We start from the raw sequence: 22484 nt of genomic DNA on the forward strand, positions 1-22484 counted from the left end.
TGCTTCAATGCAGCTTGAACTCCTCAACCCTATCCCGGTTGCACATAACATACTCATCACACATGAAGAATGAGTTCTCGAAGTCCCCTGTGGACCTGTAACTCTCTGTGGAGATATGGCAATCACCACTGATAAGTGCCCAACTCCCATCCGACAAAGGCCTTAAAACGCAGGCCGATATGGCTCCCGATAATACACAGATCACATCCCCAACTTTTCCAGCACCCGGCACAATAACCAATTCACCGTTTTCTGTTAGACCTATCCTGCATTGCTGCATCGCATCTCGAAAATATGAGCTCTCAAGAACAACGTCGATTTCGTTATCCTGATAATGCTGAGATCAAAAACCTGTCGCTTGTCGAGAGGGTATAGACGTACCTCTTCCCACTCGGGACCAAAATTGCGGTGAAGGAATTCTACAAGTTGACAGCCCTTCATTGAGGACATAGCTACAACCAAGTTAACAGTGCTTGTATCGTGTGCGGACTCTGAGCTTACCATCCGAGATAGGGTTTCCTAAATGAGCCAACACAGTAGGGTCGTTCCACATACCTTCTGGGCAGACACAGTGCCTGAGAGAGGCGAAGTGGCAAAATAGTCTCTTCATCTGCATCTCGGCGTCATATAAATCATCAAAACAAAATGTTTGGCTTATGTCGATGATGTACCCGTAACGACAACCCTCGGCTGTCAGTGCTAGAAAGGTTTCGTGGCTCTTGTTTGTGAAGGAGTGTATTGCGTACTTTTGACTATAAGAAGCGCCAGGATCGCTCCGTTCCCATCGGAAATAATCTTGGCCTAATGGGAGTGCTTGAGACCAATCTGGAATCCACGAGGGCATCTCCTTGTCATGTGGGTGCCGAACAGCTGTGAGCAGTCGAAGCCCTAACACCGGTAACAAAAAGGTGCCGACGTGAGTATAACACTCCTCTACGCTCTGCGTGTAGTCGATTAGGTGATTCATCTGAGATTTTTTAGAGCCTATCAGGGACTTCAGAGCGAAGATTTTGTCCTTGGGGTCAGTGGCTAGCGATTGCCTGGTCGCGCACAGTCGGTGCCATAAGTTGTACTGCGATGTTGAGAAAGATTCCGGGGGCCAATTGATCCATTCCAAAGCCCGAGGCCAGAGTTCTCTCGTGGTTATGCCCTTGTTGTAACCGAAATACAACTTGAGGAGACTGTGATATGAGAAGCTAGCGGAGCCGCAGATAAACCTGGTATCTGTTTTGGCCCAAACTTCCTGCAAAACCCAAACTCTTGCAAACCACGGGTCTTTAAACAACGCTTCTAATAATTCAATTATGGTATCACTCGGTCGATCTCGATCGCAACGTCCTGTAAGTGAAAGGTCTTCGTCCACTGTCGCTAGTTCCTCGAACAGGGCACTACTATTTGTGTTTGCTTCACTCAAGATGACTATGACATTGGATGCGTAGTCGAAGATTCTGTCCATTATGCGAACCTGGCTGGCTCGTTCTTGAACATCATCCTGATTGATGCAGATAGCGTCGATCCATAGCAAGCGATCTCCACGTGTGCGCCGTAAGCGCCAGAGAGCATTGTAACAATTTTGGCCAACACATAGTTTTGTTGTATCGTGTTGGAAGCAGATGGTCTGCGTCTGAACGGCGCTGCCCCAAGTGTAGGACACTGCTTCGTATTCGAGAGACTCGTCGGAGAGTTGCGCATGTTGAATCGTACATCTGATAGGACCTGCATCCGTACCATCCAGACTTGGATGCAAGACAAGGAGACGTATCGAGTCGTCGTGCTGTAGTGACTGGTATCGATAGGAGCGCATATCAGGGATGAAAAGGTGGAGAGTTCACAAGTATTGAGGCTGAGTTTGGAGAAGTGTCAATGTTTAGGCAACAGCGTTGCCTCGCTAGTGCGCTTGATTGGACTAAACAAAGCTAGCATAATGCTGCATCACGAATGAGCTCGTTGTATCCGCAGTCTGCTCCGCCTCGAAGCTATACGTAGGATCCTCTATGATGATATGCATAGGAATCCCAGATCGTATCTTCCTAGGTTAGGCTCCAGTAACAATAGAGCTCAGGAAGAACCAGCTTCTCAGAATATCAGTCATATTGTAGTGTGTTGTCATTGACTGGATGCATGCTGCAGCAGTGCAGTGTCGCAAATGTCTTTTCAAGTTGCAACTAGTACTGTTCTATTAGGGGTTGGCAGTCAAGTACTCGGCAAGCGTCATCGGCGCGCAGCCAGTAACGGATTGGATTGCGTTGGAGACAGGCGCCATAACGTTGCTCTCAATGGCAACGTACGTGCTGACCCAGGCATCAACCTGCCAGTCCGGTACACCGTAGTTTGCGCGAGACGCATAAGCCTCCTCGATAGTCTCATTGTGGAACCGTACGTCGCGACCGCGAACTGCGCTAATGATCTCAGCGACGTCCGACATGGACAGTGCCTCACGACCAGTGACATCATATGTAACTCCAGCGTGCGGATCTGGGTCGGCGAGCACAGCGGCGGCGAGGCGAGCAACGTCCTCGCGGGCGACGATCGAGACGCGACCGCTGCCTGCCGGGCCGCGAATGACACCGTCCGCGCCGACTAGGGATTCCATAAAGTCGATGTAGGAACTGTCGCGCAGAAAGGTCCAGCGCATGCCGCTGGCCTTGATATATTCCTCCGTTACGTAGTGGTCGCGTGCGAGCGTGAAGACGGCATCTGGTGCAGCGGCTATGTAGGAGGTGTAGACGATATGCTGTACGCCGGCTTTCGCGGCGGCATCGACGAAGGAGCGGTGTTGATTGAGACGTTCTTCGCTCTCGGAGGCTGAGACCATTAACAGCGTGTGCACACCCTTCAGTGCTGCGCTGGCGGCGGCATGGTCGCTGTAGCCGACCTGGTGTACCTCGCTGTGGGGTAGTTTCGGCGCCTTGCTGGGAGTGCGGACCAAGAGCCGCTGAGGGAGCTGGCGGGCGGCGAGGTTGCGCGCAACGAATCCACCAACACCACCACTCGCTCCGGTGACAGCAATGGGGGTGACACTCATGGTGTCTGCCTTTCGCTCGTTTCAAGATAGTGGTAAGCTTGGATTTAAATTCGACAACAGCGAATCTGGCGAGCTCGTCGAGACAAATGAGGGCGTGCGGCTACGGCTGACAGCCATCGTGGTTCATATACGCCCTGTTGTAGTCCAGGTATCACATCCTGTAGCCCTCGTGATAATCACCTGCGGGGTATATCTGGCCGCGAAACATTAAGGTAATCCAGAGATTGATGACCTGTTGGCGCTGAGAAATACATCGAAGGTGAGTTCCGCCCAGATAACCCTGTTTCGTCCAGAGCGGAACCCTGCCGCTGATTGGTCAGGATGAGGCTGCGGTCATGTGCGTCGATATCAATATTGAGCTTCGTCTACGCAGCGCTTCAAAATATGATCATGTTTGTTCTTGAGTCACTGATTTCTTCATGATCCTGAATAAGTTGGGAACTTCAACGGGATATGATTGTGGGGCGTTTGTCGCGTTGCACAGTCAAGTCGCCGTCTCTAGATGTATGGCACGAGTCTCATCACGGCTGATTTTGAGGCAGAGCACACCTGCTGGTGATCGCAACAGGCGGACGTCCGCTGGCTACGATGGGTTGGTTTGCGCCATGCGGTCACGATATCCGAACTATGCAGTGATCCCGCCGTAAAGCTTCCCCTTCACTACTGCTCCCACCTCATCTGCCGAAAAGGCGCAATGGCCTATTTCATCATCGCCAATACTGACTACACCCCACTGCAACATCTTCTCGGCAATGCTTTCGTCACCCTCAACTTGTTCTGTCGGATGACAGGCTGCGCTGATAGCCAAACTACAGGTCCCTGCAAGCGGCATACCACGCTTGTATGGTATGTACCCAAACGCAACCATACTAATAATCATCACTCCGCCTAGAACTAACACGGCGATAATAGCCAGCGGCGAGTAACCCAAAGTCTTGAGATCGCGTCGTGAACTGGATCCGACTCCCAGGTCGCCATTGACATCGTATAATTCGATGGCTACCAAGAATATGCTTTGCGAAACCAGCCAGTGAAGCGTGACACTAAGTACCATGAGGGGAATCCCGAAGCGATATGGCAGTTGAAGGAAGTACGTGGATCGTTGAGCACCGGAAGGTTGACGAGTTACGCGAAGACCTTTGCGGTGTTGTGAATAAGTGACCCATTCATAGCCCATTAGCATTGCGGTAAAGAGGGAATTGTAGGCGTAATAAAGGAGTGAAAGAATGATTTGGGGGGTGTTGGCGGTAAGAACGTTACTGATCAAATCTGTTGACCGATAATTGACAGTTGCGCGAGGGTCAACAGCGCCTGCAAGGGTGCGGGCATCGTTAGCAACGTATTCAAACATGAGGCCTCACTAGCAACGTACCAAATGTGAACTCTTTGAGTGTTGCTCCGGCTGGTAGGTTGTCAATTCCCAGCTTGAGTAGATGGCTAACGACAGCTAAAGCCAGTAAAAACCTGGTCAGCATTGTGAGTAAACAGCAAAAGTATCGACAGCATAACCCACATTGTCAAAGTGATGCATCTTCTCAATTTGCTGGTGACATCTTTCCAACGGTATGCACCACCACTATACTGTCGCGGCCCTACTTTGTAGCCTTTGCCGTTCCTGAAGTCTGCCATTGAAGACAAACACATGTTTTTGGTCTCGACATCCTCTTTATCGAGAAAAGAGGCGACTGCGTCTCCCATCGCCATGAGCGGCTCATCATTGACACGAAAGGCGATGTAAAACATAAGACCAGCTTTGACTAGGGAAACTGTTAGACGATGTACGGCGTTGAGTCAATCTGCGCTGCAATTGCTACATCGAGAAAAAGGCTGGAATTTGGACTTACAAAGATTTAAAACAATGACCACAATCGCAATACCGGGTTCAAAGTGAATTTTGCAACGTGGTTCAGCTGGCTCACTCAGACAGCGTTTCACTGGCGCATCTGAGGAACTGCAGTTTTGGTCGTCGTTGTAGCAGATTTGTCCAACCTTCCACGGTTCGTTCTCAAGATTGTTCCTAATATTTTCGACCATATCTGAGCATGGTGGGCTTTTGTCGTTCAGGTTTTGGCACATCCATTCGAATTTGAGGCTCCGTTTTGAAGAAATAAACCAATCTTGTATCTCGAATTTGTCAGCCCAATATACGTGAGAGCCATTCATGAAGTAGTGATTCGTTGGCGAGGGTAGTCTGTCATCGTCGGAGACGAGGAGTAGATTTCTTCGATTGGACTGTATACTAGTGGCATACTCCTCGATGCATCGGGAAGGCGTGAGCTCTTCAAGGCTGTGCGCATTTGCTTTGCTCCAGAGATTGATGAGTGTGGATGTCACTTCGCTGGTATCGTAATCGTTTGTAGGTTGTCTCAAGGTTCTTGCGACTGGGGTCGGTAAGGGATTTGAACAGTGTGTGCACTGCTCATCAGTGACAAATGTTTCGTCTACAGAGAATACATAGTAACTATTCGTAGATATCGATCCATATACGGCAGAGTTGTAACTGACAAGCGTGAGTAGGAAGTACTTCGTGATGATTTCTGGACTTACACGAGATGTAGTGGTAGAGATGAAAGCCCCAGCAGGAGCCACAGGAAAGTTCTCCGTCCGCTGATATAGCTGAGATTGCGTATGCTCAGTATACCAACATCGAGATGTACGGCAGGCTTGCGGTTGTGAGCAGCGTCAATTTCGCTTCGTGTTGGTGCTGATAAGCACTGCATTGTATAATTACTTCCAGCCAAGATGATAGTACTAAGAATGTTGATGGCGAGATGGAGCCCAGTATTCAAGCGCTTGACGTAGACGCAATCCCCTTCAAAGAATACCCCCTTCTCGTCAGATGGGACAGTGAAACCTGCTATCGTGGCAGCGATGTTTATGAGAAGGACGATTGAAGCCCAAACTGCGAAGCTCAGTACACTAAAACGCCACCCAGAGAAACGAGGCCCTAGGTATCTCTTTGCAGCACGCCCGAGTCGCCCAAATATTGACTGCTTCTTCTTATGGGTGTATGGTAATTCGTGTGAGCTGCTTGAAGGGAGCTTGTCGTTATCGCCCAAGGTAGTAAGCGGTATATGCATCTTGGAACTGCCATCGGATTGCCATCGCGGCTGTATGGTGGGTCTTGTCGTAGTGAGTGATAAGGACGGAACAGGTTCAAACATTGCGTTTAATCGAAGGATGAGGATAGCCACATTTAGATTCAGACGAAGGAAACTCGAGAAATCACTTGCATCATGCAAGAAACATCTTATCTTGCTGTTGTTACGCCACTTTGGGGGCCATTTCTTGGCTACCAATCTGAAATGAATTACGCGCGAATCACAGCAGACACAGATGAAAGATGTAGCTTCTGATACTTTCAAGACTAGAAAGCAACTGTTTTCTTGCAGGCACCTGTGCCAAAAATTATCACAGACCCTTGTAGAGCCCAGTGGCTACCTCAGTCATCACAATGGCCGAATCACGACTTCGATCAACCTGCTGTGCAGCCTTCCAGTAAGCTATAGACGAGGGTCAATTATACCGTGGTGTTCTAGGCGACGATTTGATTTCGCAATATGTTTTCTTCGCAAGCGGGCGAAATACGTAGAAGCACAATGTCAACGACAAGCGCCAAAGAAGGTCCAGCCACTGGCCTAATCTCAATGCGCTCACTGGTCTTCACTGGAGGTCATCGTGTGCTCGCCAGATTTTGGCTGAGCGATTCTCGTAGGTTCTGAGGACCGTGGAGCTGCAAGAAGTTGTCAAGTCGTAAAGCCGCAGAATGAACTAGCTCGAAGGTACGATTTCGTCAATTGCGAAAAACCTCGGGAAAACCGGAAAGAATCCTCCCGAAAGAAGGGTAATCGCGTGTCAGACTTCAGCGGGTGGTGAAACAGGCATCCTTGGTGGTGCGCCAAAGCTCGCATTGCTGACAGCAATGCGCACAGACGGAGGCCAGGTAATTCGAATCATCCACACCGTTCGTACGAGTCAGAATCGTGTTGGGGAGAGGTTGCTGTCCGGGAAACGCGACGCCGCGTCGTCCGCGCGACATGTTCGCGTTGCTGAGGAGCGGTTGTTCCGGCCGACGCTTGGGGCAATCGCTCGGGGCAGTCGCTTCTCTGTGCTCTGGTTGTATCACCGCGGAAGCGCGTTTGATCGTGTTAAACGAGCGTAGATCCGACTGAAAATAGAAGTCTGGAAAATTGCGTGCCTGGCAAGGCTTCCAATAGTGGTGTGTTTACTTTGCGAAGCAAGAATGAGAAGCACTGTAGAGTAGCTTCCCAGATAGCGCCGAAATTACTAGTGGACGTGGTTCGAGTCTTCGGATAGGAGGGAAGTATATGTGTAGTCAGATTTCGGTGGAATCATATTCAGCGCCAGTTTGTGCAGGAAAGTAGGTGAATGATGATCATAGTTTCATTGGTTTATTGCCTGGTAAGTTTAGTGGCACGTGCTAGCAGACGCGATCGAGTATGTCTGATCAAGCATCACGGCGTAGGCATCATAATAATATAGTACATGTCAGAAAGAGTCACTTCCGGTGATCGATCCGATCCCACCACCAACGCCGATTCGCCGTAAAAAGAACCCACATCGAAAACCGTAAATCAATACAGCCGAAATGAAAACCGATTTGTGTTTTGTTGCCGTAAGGAAAATGGGAGGGAAGAGAAAAGAAGAGATGAGACGCGTCACATCTCCATCATGTCGGTGTCTGTAGTCGCCATAGGAATGTCGGCCACTGGTTGAGGAGTGGGTGTGGTAGCGGGTTCCGATGGCGTCAGTTGACGGGCATTGATGCGCTCGCCCTCGACACGCGGGGTTGAACCGAACATGAGGTTGCTGACTGTGCGTTCTAACGACCAGCCGATGAGCTGACACCATTGAAGGTTGTCCGAGAAGAGCCAGTAGCCTTGTACGCCGTGTTGTTTCGCGCGTACCAGATAAGCGTTGAGTGATTCCTTCTCCAGCATAACAAGGACATCGGTGAAATCGAAATGACGCTCAATAACGCGTGAGTATGCGCGCGCTGCGTCGCGTAGCTTGGGGTTTGTCATGACGTTCTTCCAGCCAACCCCGAGGGATGCGATGAGCGTGTTAATGGTGTTGCCTTTGTCGTCAATGAGCTCTTCGGTCTTTTGAGCATCCATGTCATTGAGGGAGGGGACTTCGATGTTGGCGGTTGGGCTCATCCGTACCGACTTGCGCGACACAGCGATAGGGCGGGCGGCGTCAGCCTTCTCTTCTTTTTCGATCTTCTCTTCGTACCAGGTGCCCGATTGCGACTCGGCTGCCATGCTGTAGCCAGGTTCTCCAGGGTAGATGAGCGTCATCCCTGGGCCATAGACAGGCTCGGGCTTGGGCTTTGAAGGCGACTGAGTAACGATTGATCCGGCGGGTAGGTTCTCCTCTGGTTCATCGACGTCGGCGATGGATCGTTTGCGACCAGCGGTGACATTGGAAACGGCGGCTAGATAGTTGAGCGAAGGCGGAGTAGGGTATTTGGGGCGGAAATTACCCATTGGTGATGCGGCGTTCTGGTGATGGGAGAAGTAGCCCTGCGGTTGCTGGGGCGCCAGAACGACGGTCGGCGCAGAAGCGTAGTAGTTAAGACCCATGCTGTGTGTTTAGTAGTTTAGTAACAATAGAGTGTGTGAAGGATACAAAGATCTGTCGTGGTTAAGACAAGACAGTGAGCATGCGACGTTCTAATGAAGTCACCAGGAGGGACAGTGATGGGGGGTAAGATGATGGCGAGATGGTGAGGCGCGATGGAGATGATGGGTGATGGATGTGGTGATGGGGGTGGTAAGATGAAGGAAACCGATTGAGGTGTGGGAGTGTTCAAGTTAAAGAACAGAAGAAAGGCTGTGTGCGGAAGTTTGGCGCAAAAAGAAGTGAGAGGAAGGAAGGAAGGTTTGGAGGGCACCACAGCCGTCTTGTAAGCTGCGCGCAAGTCCCGTGAGAGGCTGGCTGCGACGCGGTGAGCGGCGGCAGAATGTAGGGTAAAATAGTCCGGCGAGAGATCTCCAGGGCAAGTCTAGCGCGTATTGGCCGTCACGCGAGGTCTGGCTACCGCATGCGGCAGGCGCCAAGGCGCTGTGTAAGGCAGGGACGACCAGGGTGTAGGTGGAAGTTGCCGTCGATCGAGCTGGAGAGCATGACTCAGCATTGGCTGCAAACAAGTGGCTCAACTGTGGCTAGTACCGGTCGCAGATAATCCGCGCCGGGATAGTGGCGGCGCTGCGACGCGGTTTTTGGTAGCAAAAGTTAGTGGAGGAGCTGCAAGGCACCAGACGCAAGATACCCCACGCAACTCTGTGTTCGACCCCCTCTTCCTTGTACACCGTGCTTTGAGACGCCTTCCTTCAAGATGCAGGCGCCAGTGGTTGTTATGAGTATGGTTAGCCACCGATCTGAAGCTGCGACAGCCCACTAACACATCAACAGACACCCAGACCCCGGGCGGGGAGCGCCAGTTTGGCCGCAAAGCTCAACTATCCAACATCACAGCAGCTAAGACTGTCGCCGACATTATCAGATCATGCCTCGGTCCCAAGGCCATGTTGAAGATGCTGCTCGATCCCATGGGCGGTATCGTCCTCACCAACGACGGCCACGCTATCCTCCGAGAAATTGAAGTCGCACATCCAGCTGCCAAGAGCATGATTGAGTTGAGCAGGACACAAGATGAGGAGGTCGGCGATGGCACAACCACCGTCATCATATTAGGTGCGTACAAAGTGTGGGAGGAGAGAAGAGGCATGGATTAACAATCAACAGCGGGAGAAATCCTCGCACAAGCTCTGCCCCAGCTTGAGCGCAACATCCACCCCGTCGTCATTATCCAAGCGTTCAAGAAGGCACTCGCCGATGCTCTAGAAATCATCAGCGAGATCGCGGTCGAAGTCGACGTCAACAACGACGAGCAGATGTACAAGATCATCAGCTCTTCGATCGGCACAAAGTTCGTAACGCGGTGGTCGGAACTCATGTGTGGATTGGCTTTGAAGGCGGTGCGGACCGTTTCCCTCGACATTGGCTCTGGCAAGAAGGAGGTCGACATTAAGCGCTACGCACGTATCGAGAAGATCCCCGGAGGTGAGATCGAGGACAGCGAAGTTCTAGACGGAGTCATGGTCAACAAGGACATTACACACCCCAAGATGAGGCGGAGAATCGAGAACCCCAAGGTTTTGCTGTTGGACTGCACACTGGAATACAAGAAGGGAGAGAGTCAGACAAACATTGAGGTTAGCAAAGAGGAGGACTGGAACAGAATCCTTCAAATCGAAGAGGAGCAAGTCAAGCAAATGTGCGATGCCATCATCGCTCTCAAGCCCGATCTTGTCATTACCGAGAAGGGCGTCAGCGGTAAGTCACGCTGGTCATGTTTTGTTGCAATCATGCTAATATGGATTAGATCTCGCACAGCACTACCTCGTCAAAGCCAACATCACCGCCATCCGCCGAGTTCGTAAGACCGACAACAACCGTATCGCTCGTGCGACAGGTGCGACAATCGTAAACTCCGTATTCTCCGCCACCGCTTCGGACATTGGTACAGAGTGTGGTCTTTTCGAGATCTCTAAGATTGGTGACGAATACTTTACCTTCCTCACAAAGTGCAAGAACCCGAAGGCATGCACCATCCTCCTCCGTGGACCCTCAAAAGACATCCTGAACGAGATTGAGCGGAACCTACACGACGCCATGGGTGTTGCCAGGAACGTGATCTGGAACCCTAAGCTCTGCCCCGGTGGTGGTGCAACTGAGATGGCCGTCGCGGTCGGTCTGGGCCAGCGTGGCAAGTTGATTGAGGGTGTCGCACAGTGGCCATACAAGGCCGTCGCCGAAGCCATGGAGGTCATCCCACGCACGCTCATTCAGAACTCAGGAAACAGCCCGATCAAGGTGCTTACCCAACTGCGCGCGAAGCACGCAGAAGGCTACGAAGACGGCAAGCACGGTGGCAGCACATGGGGTATCGACGGTGATGCAGGAAAGGTTGTCGACATGAAGTCATACAACGTATGGGAGCCTCTAGCGGTCAAGGAACAGAGTGTCAAGACTGCTGTTGAGAGCGCTTGCCTACTTCTTAGGGTTGACGATATCGTCGCTGCGAAGTCGGCCAAGCAAGTGAGCGGCCCGATCGGCGGTGGTGATGATTAGATGTAGTCATGGAGGCACGTTCTGCGAATCCCTGCGATATAAGCCAGGAGCAGTCGCTATGGAAATAAAATAATCACACCTGCCATCATATGATGGTTCTAAACACATTCTCAGTGTGAAAGTATAACAAACAGCTACAAAGGTTGATGAAACTCGCTCATGGTATACACAAGCGGAACGCGGCACTTCTCTGAAAATGGGCATTTATTGCTAACAATTTTGAGAAAATGGGTTGAATCCTCCAGTAATCTTCAATACGTACAATAGTAATGCTGAGCCGCTTCAAGATTGGACGGCATAGACGATCCTGCCCTCTCCGGGCTGAGTGCGTCATGACTACCAGTAAAACCAGGCGCTGCGAAGACATTGGAATAAAAGATGCTAGATACTGGTATCGAGGCGAGAGGTCTTTCCATACACCGACACAAGCTCACTGCCGAGATCGCATTATCACATGTCATGTTTGCTTCGGGAGGGCTGCAGCTTCTCTCACTCGTGCCTGCCTTCACCTTATATTTGGCCCAAATCAAACACACACATCAATGGTCTCCATTAAGATACCACAACCTTGTCCTCACATCTGTACAAAGACTCTCGTTGGGATCATCTCAGCTTCAATCTTATCACAACTCCTCATACTCGTCTACAACACCAGTGGCTCACAATGGGAGGCCGCCGCAATATGCACGCCTACAATCAAGACGAGATCGACAGGTACGTACAACCGATCTCAGTGGGCGAGGATCTTCACTGTCACATAGACATTGTAACTGCTCACCGACACTTGCATCTTGACGGATCCGCTACTGACTACTCTCACAGGCTCAAGGGCATCCCGCTCCCCGTCAAGATCAAATGCGGTCGGTGTCACAAGAACCTCCCACAAGCCAAGTACTCTACCAAGCAGCTCACCGATGCGCGTTGGCAAATCAAGAACTCGGCCAAGATTTATAAGGCTATCAACTGTCAGGGATGTACTGGGCAGCAGAAGGTCGAGGTCGAGTGCACCATGTGCGGTAAAACCAAGGGCCTGGAAGAGTTTGCCAAATCGCAGCGTGCAAAGCCCGATACTGCCAAATGTTTCAAGTGTATCGAAGCTCAGCTTGCGGACGAAGCCGTCGACGAAGACCGCTATGAGAACTTGGAGAACGCTTTCCTTCCGGCGGACCACTCTAACGGCCAGTATCCTGAGTACTTCTCCTCGGCCACAACTGACACTTCTTCCAACTACGTGAGTTCCCGCGTGACTTTTATACGGCATCGGCACGTGCCGCTACATAGTGGCTTTTGTACTGACTTCCAAAGGGCGACGATGAATGGCAGACCGTCAATGGTGGAGATCGGCGCCCTAAACACAAAGACATGGCAGACGGAGGTATCGCATTGTCGGCTGACTTTCAAAAGGCTATGTCCATGACTGGCTCAGCAGACGAGAGCCTGATTGAGACCGAGTACACATACGCTGCTGCCGCTGGTCACGGAAAGGGCAACAGCGACGGCGGCTGGAGCGAACAACGCACCAAATCATGGCATACCAAGTCCAATGCAGCTCCCAGCACGAGCTCTGGCTTCAGCCCTAATGCTTACGGTCGTTCCGCTTCTTCAATCGCCGGTTCCGCTCACTCCTTCGCTTCCAGTGTAGCTGAATACTCCGATACTTCTGATGTTCGTCCCAATGGATGGGCTAAGATCCGTGCTGCTCCTCGCGGCCCTCCTATGGTATGTTTATCTCAATCATGCGATATGAAGGGATCCCGTTTTAAGAACGCGAATGACCTTGATGTGTAGCCAACACCCATGCTGACTGTATTATAGATGCCTATGGGTGACATTGCTCGACAGACTGGCTCTGACCTTGGTGCTTGGGATTCTGATGACGATGAAGAGGAGAATGATGAAGATGACGATGATGACAGTGATGACGATACTATCATCTAGTTGAATGATTTCCTTGTGTGAACAGGGAGGCCAGAGATGAAGGATACAAAATCAAGCAAGCGGTCGGATTCGGCAAGGCTTGGGACTTTGGGAATGGGTAGGCGTTGGAAATTTATTTTGTTCTACTGGGGTGACTTGCGACTATATGGCTGGCAAGTTTCCTAATGGAGATTGACGGGGCCGTCGTAGTCTTACAAAAAATTCAACTTTTCAATCGATGGCGTTACAGTTAGCCCCATACCTGCGAGGGTGAAAGTGAGAGACTTGTCAGGGGTAGACTAACCCGGAACAAGCAACCAATTGCCACCACGTGACTGCGCGACTGCGGATGCCCGGACCCCGACGCGCCTTCCTATCGATGTCTCACCCCACTCACCCCAAGCAGACTCAATCAGCACAACTGTTCCTCCGCAAACTTTTCGATCAATTTGCTCTCTTGAAAATCGCAAACCTAACAGGATAAGAATACAGAAATCATGTAAGTCAAGTTTAGGAATTCAAGTGAGCGAGCGCGCAATCCTGACGAGTGGCGACAGGACCGGACGACGACCTAGGGGCGCAGGCAGAGGTGCAGGTATTCGAGGGCCACATTCTGCGCTGACAGACTTTCTGGCGGTGAGTAACTCATATCCTTGCGACCAGGCTATACAGCATCTGCGCTTTGCGATATCAAGGTCGAAGGCGGCTGTGCCAGCGCAATAGCGGTGGCGCAAACTTCATATGAGAAGGTACTTGGAAGGTATATTTGCTAATCAGAAAATTCCAGGCGAACAACATCTCCGCCGCAGAGATCCGTGACTCGTACCAACAACGTGTTCGACAAGCAGAGCAAGACGCCGAGGAAGCAGAAGACAACGGCGAAGGACCGTCGAATGCTGGTGAAGAAGGCGAAGATGTCGAAGAAGACCTGCAAGCAGAGTCCTCTGCAATGGCAGCTGAACGCTCCCGCAAACGTAAACGCAATCAAGAAGAGGCCATAGCGAAGATAAAGAAAGGCAAGGCGGCTAAGAAGGCGTCAAAGAAAAAGAAGAAGGGCTCAGATGATGACTCCGACTTTGAGGACGTCATGGACATGTACAAGAAGGCTAAGCCGCTTCCTGGACAGCTGGAGAACTGCGAGATTTGTAACAAGCGTTTTACCGTCACACCATACAGCAAGGCGGGTCCAGAAGGTGGACTTCTTTGTACACCGTGTGGAAAAGAGATGGTGAAAGATGCAAAGGCAGAGAAGAAGGCAGCTAAGCCCGTCGTGCGCAAGGGCCGAAGGAAGATTGAGAGCAACCGCCTCGATGGTATGACTGTGCGCGGACCCAAGACGCTACAACAGCTGTGCATTGAGAAGCTCGCCAAACATTCCGAAGACATTGACGAATTGGGCGAGATGCCAGAGGGCATCATGAACCGAATCAGTGAGATCTTCTCGAAGAAGCGTGCGATGAACTCCAACACGATGAAGTTGTTCCTCCAGCCCGATATGCAATCGGTTGCAATTCATGAGGCTGCATACCTCGAGACTGAGGATTATGATCAGATCTTTGCAATTTGCCCATACGTTAAGCGTCTATCTCTTCGCAACTGTTGCCAGTTTAAGGACAGTAATATCGACTACATGAACGAAAAGGCGAAGGCGCTTGAAGAGATCCAATTATTGGGAGCTAACCTTGTCTCCAACGACAAATGGGCTGAACTCTTCATCGCCCGAGGCCAAGATTTGAAGACACTCAAGGTGGAATGGTTGGACGCCGCATTCGACGATCAGGTAGTAGAAGCACTTACCACTTTCTGTCCAAACCTTGAGCGTCTGAAGATCGAGCGTTGCAAGAAGATTGGGCCAGACAGCATCGACGCCATAGCTCATTTGAAGCACCTAAAGCATCTCACACTCCGCTTCTACGACCCCATCACCCGCGAGAAGCTCGTCCACTTGGTAAACTCCGTTGGCGCCAACCTCCGCACCCTGTGTTTAGAGCACTTCCTCGACAACACAACAGATCCCACCGACGACGTCTTAGAGACCATCCACAACAAGTGCCACCAACTTAGCAAATTTCGCTTCACTGAAAACAACGAGTGCACCGACGCTGGCTACGTCGATCTCTTTTCTGGCTGGGATAACCCGCCCCTCCACTACATCGACGTAAACTCCACTCGCGACATGGACAACTCTAACCCTGACGGCCCAGAGGATGAACCCATCGGCCTCGCTTCCAACGGCTTCCGCGCGCTGATGGCACATTCCGGCTCGCGCCTCGAGTTCCTAGACATATCTTCCTGCCGCCACATTTCCCACGCGACTTTTACAGAAGTCTTTGACGGCACCAAACAATATCCTCATCTCCGCGAGGTCAACTTGTCTTTCTGTCCCGTGGTTGATACGCAGATTGTTGCTGGTGTCTTCCGGTCGTGTCCTGCGATCAAGAAGGTGGTTACGTTTGGGTGCTTCCAGGTAAACGATGTGGTTGTGCCCAGGGGCATTGTGTTGATTGGAGCACCAAAGGCTCAGGATCAGATTGAGCAGTTTGGAGAGTTGGTGTTGGACTATCAGAAGGAGATTGAGGAGGAGAGGGGCCAGATGAGGGCGGTGGGGAGAATTATTCCTGTTGTTGGGTAGATGGTATGTTTTGAAATTGAGGGTCACTGGCGTGTATGGGCATGGCGTTATGGAAGGGGTGTGGTGTTCATGGTCACACGACTGGGTTTCAGAAGTAGTATTTCGATGATCTTGGGCGTTCTTCGCCTGTCTCAGTCGACATGATTTAGATGCACGTAGACTTCTCAACATGGGCATCTCTTGTAGCCTATTGCATTTGAGTTTCCACTCGCAAGATTTTTTTTGATATTGAGGAAGCAAATGCTGACGCTGAACGCTGATAAATACGTTTACATCGTGTTCCTCATATGCGTCTCTTTTCCTTGCGCAGGCTGTCTGCGTGCTCAGTCCTTTGATATGGGCTATCGCACAAGCGCATGGGTTTGCATGTGCTCTCGAGTCCAACCCGCAATCTGAATACGACATGCCTTGTCGATTCTCTTCCCAGTATAGATATCATCCCTCTTTTGAACACCCCACTCATACCTTGCTCAGCCAAATCATAAACCCAAACTGCACCACATAACTGTAAACGAACAAGAATTGCGTCCTCCGGCTCTTCTGGCTCTTTGAATCCGTGTATCCCGCTGCAGCGGGCGTTCCATAGCTATTCTGGGAGCTGATATCGGGCAACAGCACATATCGCAAGCTCCTAAGCAAGAAGAACGAGTTTGCGCTGAAGCAATACAAGAATATGACCCAGCCGACCCATGAGCTGCCAAACCCGATCCAAGTAGCCAAGTTGGTAAGAAGGAGCGAAACAATGACGTGTACGAATTTATAGCCACTATATGCGACGAGGTCGAGGAGCTGGCTTGAGCTGCTGATAGCGAGAAGGAAGGTGCCAGTTCGGATGATGAGAATTTCGAGCAAAGTCACGGCGATGGCAACGGTAGCCGTTGTGCCTAGGAGTTCGGGGTTGAAAGCGCCGCGCAGACCTGCAATGAAGGTTGAAAGCAGAATGTACGTCACCAGCGCCATGGTGGGGATATACATGTCTGGCGAGTTCACATCTTCGCGCGGGGGCTGGTATAGTAGCGCAGCAGAGGCTGAGGGGTCGGGCGCGTGTCGTTGTTGGCGCGACCAGGGGCGGTGCCACCATGGGATTAGGATGATGCGGAGTTTGGTGAGGACGTAGGAGTTTGTGACGTTGAAGTAGTGCTTGAGTGCGGATACGGAGACGAATCGTCCTAGCTGGGGGGCTGTCAGTACTTTGCCCATGCATCAGTGGGCAGGGTGCTATTGCATGCAGGTACATACGTTCTGTTCCATATAGTGCTGTCCGGCATCGACTGCGCTCTTTCCCATCTGGAAGCCTAATTGGGCAGTGGGGTCGTTGATGAAGCCGCCGAAGGACGGGTGCACGCCATATCCGCCCTGCTGAGGCGGCATGCCTCCTGCTTGCTGTCCGTAGCCATAGCCGCTTTGGGGTTGTGAAGGGGGTTGCGGGGGAGGCGGTGATCGTAGCTGGGGGACTGTGGAAACGTGTTGTGGAACTGGGTGATGTACTAGCGGGAGTCAGTATATGTGATGCGTTGGAGAGGCGAACAAAGACATGACGATACGTACGGGGTGGTGAATGCGCCGGTGGTGGGTTGCCGTAGTTGGGGCGCTGCATGGTTGCGCGTCGCGGTGGCGGTGGTGGTTGATGTAGCGAGTGTGGTTTTCAAGAATGACTACAGGATAAAGGAGACACAGTTTGGAGATGCGCAATTGGACACGTCGCCGTGGTTGTTGTTGAATTTCTGCCTTGAGCTGCGGTGTCGTTGGCACCTCCGAATTCCGACCATCTGGCAAGAGGCGCGCACGGCCGTTCGTCATAAGCCCATCGCCCACATGTGCCCGCCGCACCACCACGTCTCCCTTTCGCAACACTTGCCCCGCCCTTCACCCTCGCCATGTTGGACACTTTTGAGATAGTGACCACTTCGGGTGTCGTCTTGTGGTCGCGCACCTACGTCCCGGTCGGCGCAAACGTCATCAACAGTTTAATACGAGATGTCTTCATCGAGGAGCGCATACAACCCCAGTCCGAGGATGCCGGCTCCAAGCCTACGTACAAGAAGGAGGGATACACGCTGAAGTGGACGGCGGCAAAGGACCTCGGTCTCATCTTTGTGGTATGTCTTGCTGTGCCACGGCCAACAATGCGTGGCAGTCGAGGCACGGCGCATTGCAACATAGAGATGCACAGTGGCTGACTTCTCCACAGGCGGTATACCAAAGCCTGGTTCACCTCACTTGGGTAGATAAACTGCTTGACAATGTGCGCGCGCTCTTCGTCGGCCTCTACGGCGAGCAGCTCCAGACGGAACACAGCAGTGTGGTCAACTGCGACAAATTCGGCACCTACTTTGACCGCCAGATGCACGACCTCGAAGGCGCGAGCGACTCTGGCGCACCAAGCATCAAGCTCACCACTCCCGAATCGAGCACCGACAACGACAGCGCCGACGAAGTTGCACCCAAACCAGCCGCGCTACAGAAACCACAGCAGTCCCTGTACGATACGAGTGCCGATTCCACACCAGTGCCTACGCCAGATACTTCGCGGCCTAGCACACCTGGCCAAAGTCAGCTCCTGACAGGAAAGGCGAGGCCGTTTGGGGGCAAGATGTCACGCAGAGACAAGAAGAAGGCTTCGGCTTTCAGCTCGGCGCCAGTATCGTCGGGCGACGAAGCATCAGCAAAGAAGAAGGGCAAGGGCTCAGCGAAAAAGGGCAGAGTGTGGGGTGAATTTGGCGCAGAAGAGCAGGACGACTCTGTGCTCGACTATTCACAGTCAGATATTCAAGGCGATGCCTCTGGAAACGAAGCGCTCGAGGAGATCAGGCCAGAGACCTGGGGCCACAAGACGAAGAGGGGCGAGTTTGTGCTCAAGGATCTCGACGAAGAAATGGACGAGATCATCGCAGTGCAGAATGCAAAGAAGGAGAAGGAGGCGCCCGCAGCATCTGGTGGACTTGTAGGATCCAGTTTGGGTGCAATTGGTGGACTCTTCAGGAACGTAGTGGGCGGCAAGACACTCACCAAGGAGGCACTGGCAAAGCCCCTGAAAGAAATGGAACAACATCTTCTTCGCAAGAACGTAGCTCTCGAAGCAGCAGTACGATTATGCGAAAGCGTCGAGCGGGATCTCCTCGGCATGAAGACTCCAAGCTTCACCAGTCAGTCGGCACATCTAATTATTACCAAGCACGTATACTGACTACTGCAATAGCAATTGAGACAACCCTCAAAGCCTCCATGGAGAAAGCCCTCACCAAGATGCTTACCCCAACATCCTCCCTCGACCTCCTTCGCGAGATCCAACACACTAACGCCACCACATCCCGCCCCTACGTACTTTCCATTGTCGGAGTAAACGGCGTTGGAAAGTCAACAAACCTGTCCAAGATCGCTTTCTTCCTGCTCCAGAACCACCACCGCGTCCTGATCGCCGCAGCAGACACCTTCCGTTCTGGAGCTGTCGAACAGCTACGTGTCCACGTAGACCGATTAAAAGAGCTCTCACAGAGAGAAGGCGGACAAGTCGACCTCTTCGAGAAGGGCTACGGCAAAGACGCCGCAAACATTGCTGCCGACGCCGTCACCTTTGCTTCAAAGAATAGCTTCAACGTCGTCCTCATCGACACTGCCGGCCGCCGCCACAACGACCAACGCCTCATGTCTTCACTGGAGAAGTTCGGCAAACTGGCCAATCCAGACAAAATCCTCATGGTGGGTGAAGCCCTCGTCGGCACGGATTCTGTAGCCCAAGCAAGAAACTTTAACGCTTCTTTCGGCGCGGGCAGGAACCTCGACGGCTTTGTCATATCAAAATGCGATACTGTGGGAGACATGGTGGGGACGTTGGTGTCAATGGTGCATGCGACGGGTATTCCGGTGGTGTTTCTGGGTACTGGGCAGCATTATAGTGATTTGAGGACGTTGAATGTCGGCGCTGTCACGAGGTTGCTTATGAGCTGAGTGTATAGCGGGGTGATAGAGGCTTGTATTATAGCGAGTGTAATGTCATTAATCGTGGAAGTTTACGCTACGCTATTGAGTGAGATCACTCCCGCAGAACAGTAAATCTTAGCCTATCGGGTTCTCCAGCATACTTTGCACCATTGGAAATGCTGCTCGAGGACCAATGAACACCCCATTCGAAATGTCGATGCCCCTTGCCCCACCATCCACAAGGTCGGAGATGGAGGGAAACTCTACCGCATCGCTTGAACATTGGATGTACCTCTGGTAATTCGTTGAGAAAACATCCGTAGCTCGCCTTGACCTGTTAAAAGCTAAGAGCTACTTGTCCTAAGCTGTTTGTGATCGTAGGTAAGCGAGTGCCTGCATCACCTCGTGATCTTTATCCGTGGGCAGCAGCTGCGCTGCCTCATCGTGCTCATTACCGTACTTCATCACTCAAACACGAGAGGAAGCGAGGATGTCGTCCGACGCTTCCCTATGTCGGATTTGCCGCCGCATCTTTCTACCCGAGATATTCAATGTCGAAGAGGAGTACTCTACTGCTGTGGCTGACTACCTTCGGTCAGACACATTACCAGATCTGCCAGTTTTACATGAAGAAGCCAACAAAGGCTGCCCTTTTTGCACTGAGTTGAAAAAGCGTATCTCAGTACTTGATTGGCCAAAAGATGTTCGCGATGTCACGATTGGGCCTGCGACGTGGCTTCACGAATCGTTCTGGGAGTCAGAGCTCAGCCCGGAGCAGGAGGGCATCGTATTGCTGGAGGTGCAAGTATCCTGTCCAGTGACGCCACCACACACTCTCCACTTCGAGGTCTTTTCTCATGCAGGCTCGTTCGCGAGCACCTATATGAGAGTTAGACGACTACCTCCTTCGACAGACCGTTACTCTTCCGCGTGTATCGAGCGACTCGAGCAGATGATTTCCAAGTGCGCTGGGGTTCATTGGCAATGTGAGTCTGGAAATGAGGACTTTTGGCCGACGCGGGTCATCGACGTTGGTGCAGTAGATGACACGGCTGATCCGAGACTGGTGGTCACCTCCGGGCCTGCTTCTCGATATGTTGCGCTTTCTCATTGCTGGGGCAAGCCTGGGCCTGGTGTTCGGATGCTGAAAACGCTGTCGACTAATATACAGTCGCATATGCTCGGTATCCCATTGGAGAGGTAAGCTTACTACGTGTATCATAGCAAGCTACCACTGACAACGATTAGCATGCCACTGAACTTTCAGCACGCCATATTTGTCACCCGCGCGCTGGGATTGAGGTATATCTGGATAGACAGTTTGTGAGTTATTTCAACCGTAGCCACGGTGTCTGGGATTGTCACTGATGTCACACCTCTATCTTAGGTGCATTTTGCAAGACTCTACTTCAGATTGGGCCAAGGAAGGGGCGCAGATGGATAGGGTGTACAAATCCGCTTTCGTGACCATCGCAGCAACTTCAGCCTCTACAAGCGAGGATGGCTTCCTCGATTACATGCTTGCGGATCGAATTTTTACGATACCGCTACCGCGCCATCTGGATGGAAAATTGGCCGATGGGTTCCCAGGCACCGGAGCGACCGAATCCATTGTTGCGCGGTACACGGAAACGCGCGACACCCAACACATGGAGACTGATGTCGACGGATCGACTTGGAATGAACGCGCATGGACCTTGCAAGAAAGACATCTAGCGAGGAGAGTCATTCATTTCAGTACAAACCAAATATTTTGGGAGTGCCGAAGAGGTTTTGCATCTGAGTGTGGCTATAGAATCATGCGACTACCGGTTTCGCTCACTCGAACATATGGCGCAGATGACTCCTCTGAGGAGATCTCTGACGAGGACGCCGACGACGCAGCTTCCCCCCTTGCAAGATCTGGATCGGAGACCAGTGAGCGTTTGTCAACCTCTGAGGGCAGCGATTCGGAATCGGAGTCATGGGATCACACTCTAGCAACAAGGTCAGCCGTGTATTTCTGGTGGTTCCAAATTCTAGCCGATTACAGTCGGCGAAAGCTCACTTTCGCCTCGGACAAGTTGCCGGCAATCTCAGGTCTTGTAAAAGAACTCAATCATACCCTATTGACACAAGTCACCTATGAAGAGGATCAATATATTGCAGGCTTGTGGCTGGGTGCCCTGGCCGATTCACTTTTATGGGCACCCGAGGGTCCTGAAGCCATGACAGACCCCACGGACCCTGGTACTTATAGAGCCCCGAGCTGGTCGTGGGCTCGTTGGGACGGCGCAACCATTCCTTATTCTCGCGGTGGACGCTGGCCTGATATCCGTCCGGAGGATAGCACGATTGAGTACATTGGCCACGACGTCGAGTTGGACACTTTGAATGAGTACGGTAGTATCAGGCACGCTTCTCTGACACTCCGAGCTGGCATTGCGCAGATCGTACGCCAGAAGCGGTACACCGAAAACGATACGGCGGGCAGGACGATGGGCACCTATCACATTGCTCGGGAAGATGCAGGATGGACCATAGGCTTCATGACTTATGATCGAATCGAGCTCATAGGTTCTGAAGAGGCAGGCGAAGACCTTTATGTTATGCAAGTCAAGGTACATGAGAGTACATCCTCAAGTCCGAGTACTCGCTGCGGTCTTGTGTTGCGACTAGGCACTACTGCTGGCACGTTCGAACGCGTTGGCACTTTTCAGCTGGATGACGAGCATTCGGAGGCGTTCTCAACAATCGAAAGAGAAGTTATCACTCTGGTGTAGACCTAGGTCTCAATCATCGTTCGTTGACTTTAAATGAAGCTGAACGCTTCCAGTGCTAGGCCGGTGT

General features: G+C 51.7%; 8 protein-coding genes across 8 annotated transcripts; 3 read left to right on the forward strand and 5 right to left on the reverse strand.

Annotated features, from left to right (window-relative positions):
• Window positions 1-122: 122 nt before the first annotated feature.
• Window positions 123-1804, reverse strand: GT037_005548 (uncharacterized protein; the record flags this gene model as incomplete). The annotated part of the gene is made up of 3 exons (XM_038930595.1): window positions 123-128; window positions 382-452; window positions 502-1804. 3 exons carry the CDS (start codon window positions 1802-1804, stop codon window positions 123-125), a joined length of 1380 nt encoding a protein of 459 aa, XP_038786284.1.
• Window positions 1805-2179: 375 nt separating this feature from the next.
• GT037_005549 (uncharacterized protein) lies at window positions 2180-3025 on the reverse strand (the record flags this gene model as incomplete). Its single annotated transcript, XM_038930596.1, has 1 exon — window positions 2180-3025. The coding sequence occupies one exon, from the start codon at window positions 3023-3025 to the stop codon at window positions 2180-2182; it is 846 nt and encodes a 281-aa protein (XP_038786285.1).
• Window positions 3026-3650: 625 nt separating this feature from the next.
• On the reverse strand, window positions 3651-6324 carry GT037_005550 (uncharacterized protein; the record flags this gene model as incomplete). The annotated part of the gene is made up of 5 exons (XM_038930597.1): window positions 3651-4336; window positions 4398-4489; window positions 4539-4782; window positions 4870-5525; window positions 5573-6324. Coding segments are annotated over 5 exons (2430 nt in total), but the record flags the coding sequence as incomplete, so codon positions are not given.
• A 1380-nt stretch (window positions 6325-7704) lies between these two features.
• On the reverse strand, window positions 7705-8631 carry GT037_005551 (uncharacterized protein; the record flags this gene model as incomplete). Its single annotated transcript, XM_038930598.1, has 1 exon — window positions 7705-8631. One exon carries the CDS (start codon window positions 8629-8631, stop codon window positions 7705-7707), a length of 927 nt encoding a protein of 308 aa, XP_038786287.1.
• A 755-nt stretch (window positions 8632-9386) lies between these two features.
• On the forward strand, window positions 9387-11185 carry GT037_005552 (t-complex protein 1 subunit gamma; the record flags this gene model as incomplete). Its single annotated transcript, XM_038930599.1, has 4 exons — window positions 9387-9411; window positions 9464-9745; window positions 9797-10387; window positions 10437-11185. The coding sequence occupies 4 exons, from the start codon at window positions 9387-9389 to the stop codon at window positions 11183-11185; spliced, it is 1647 nt and encodes a 548-aa protein (XP_038786288.1).
• Window positions 11186-11849: 664 nt separating this feature from the next.
• Window positions 11850-15734, forward strand: GT037_005553 (dna repair protein rad7; the record flags this gene model as incomplete). Its single annotated transcript, XM_038930600.1, has 6 exons — window positions 11850-11899; window positions 12008-12416; window positions 12491-12904; window positions 13001-13100; window positions 13766-13851; window positions 13890-15734. The coding sequence occupies 6 exons, from the start codon at window positions 11850-11852 to the stop codon at window positions 15732-15734; spliced, it is 2904 nt and encodes a 967-aa protein (XP_038786289.1).
• Window positions 15735-16193: 459 nt separating this feature from the next.
• On the reverse strand, window positions 16194-17331 carry GT037_005554 (protein transport protein yif1; the record flags this gene model as incomplete). The annotated part of the gene is made up of 3 exons (XM_038930601.1): window positions 16194-16907; window positions 16974-17221; window positions 17283-17331. 3 exons carry the CDS (start codon window positions 17329-17331, stop codon window positions 16194-16196), a joined length of 1011 nt encoding a protein of 336 aa, XP_038786290.1.
• Window positions 17332-17611: 280 nt separating this feature from the next.
• GT037_005555 (signal recognition particle receptor subunit alpha) lies at window positions 17612-22417 on the forward strand (the record flags this gene model as incomplete). The annotated part of the gene is made up of 6 exons (XM_038930602.1): window positions 17612-17833; window positions 17926-18880; window positions 18934-19611; window positions 20141-20855; window positions 20904-20978; window positions 21043-22417. The coding sequence occupies 6 exons, from the start codon at window positions 17612-17614 to the stop codon at window positions 22415-22417; spliced, it is 4020 nt and encodes a 1339-aa protein (XP_038786291.1).
• Window positions 22418-22484: the final 67 nt, after the last annotated feature.

Source organism: Alternaria burnsii, assembly GCF_013036055.1.
Source record: "Alternaria burnsii strain CBS107.38 chromosome Unknown 732, whole genome shotgun sequence".
Lineage (NCBI taxonomy): Eukaryota > Fungi > Ascomycota > Dothideomycetes > Pleosporales > Pleosporaceae > Alternaria > Alternaria burnsii.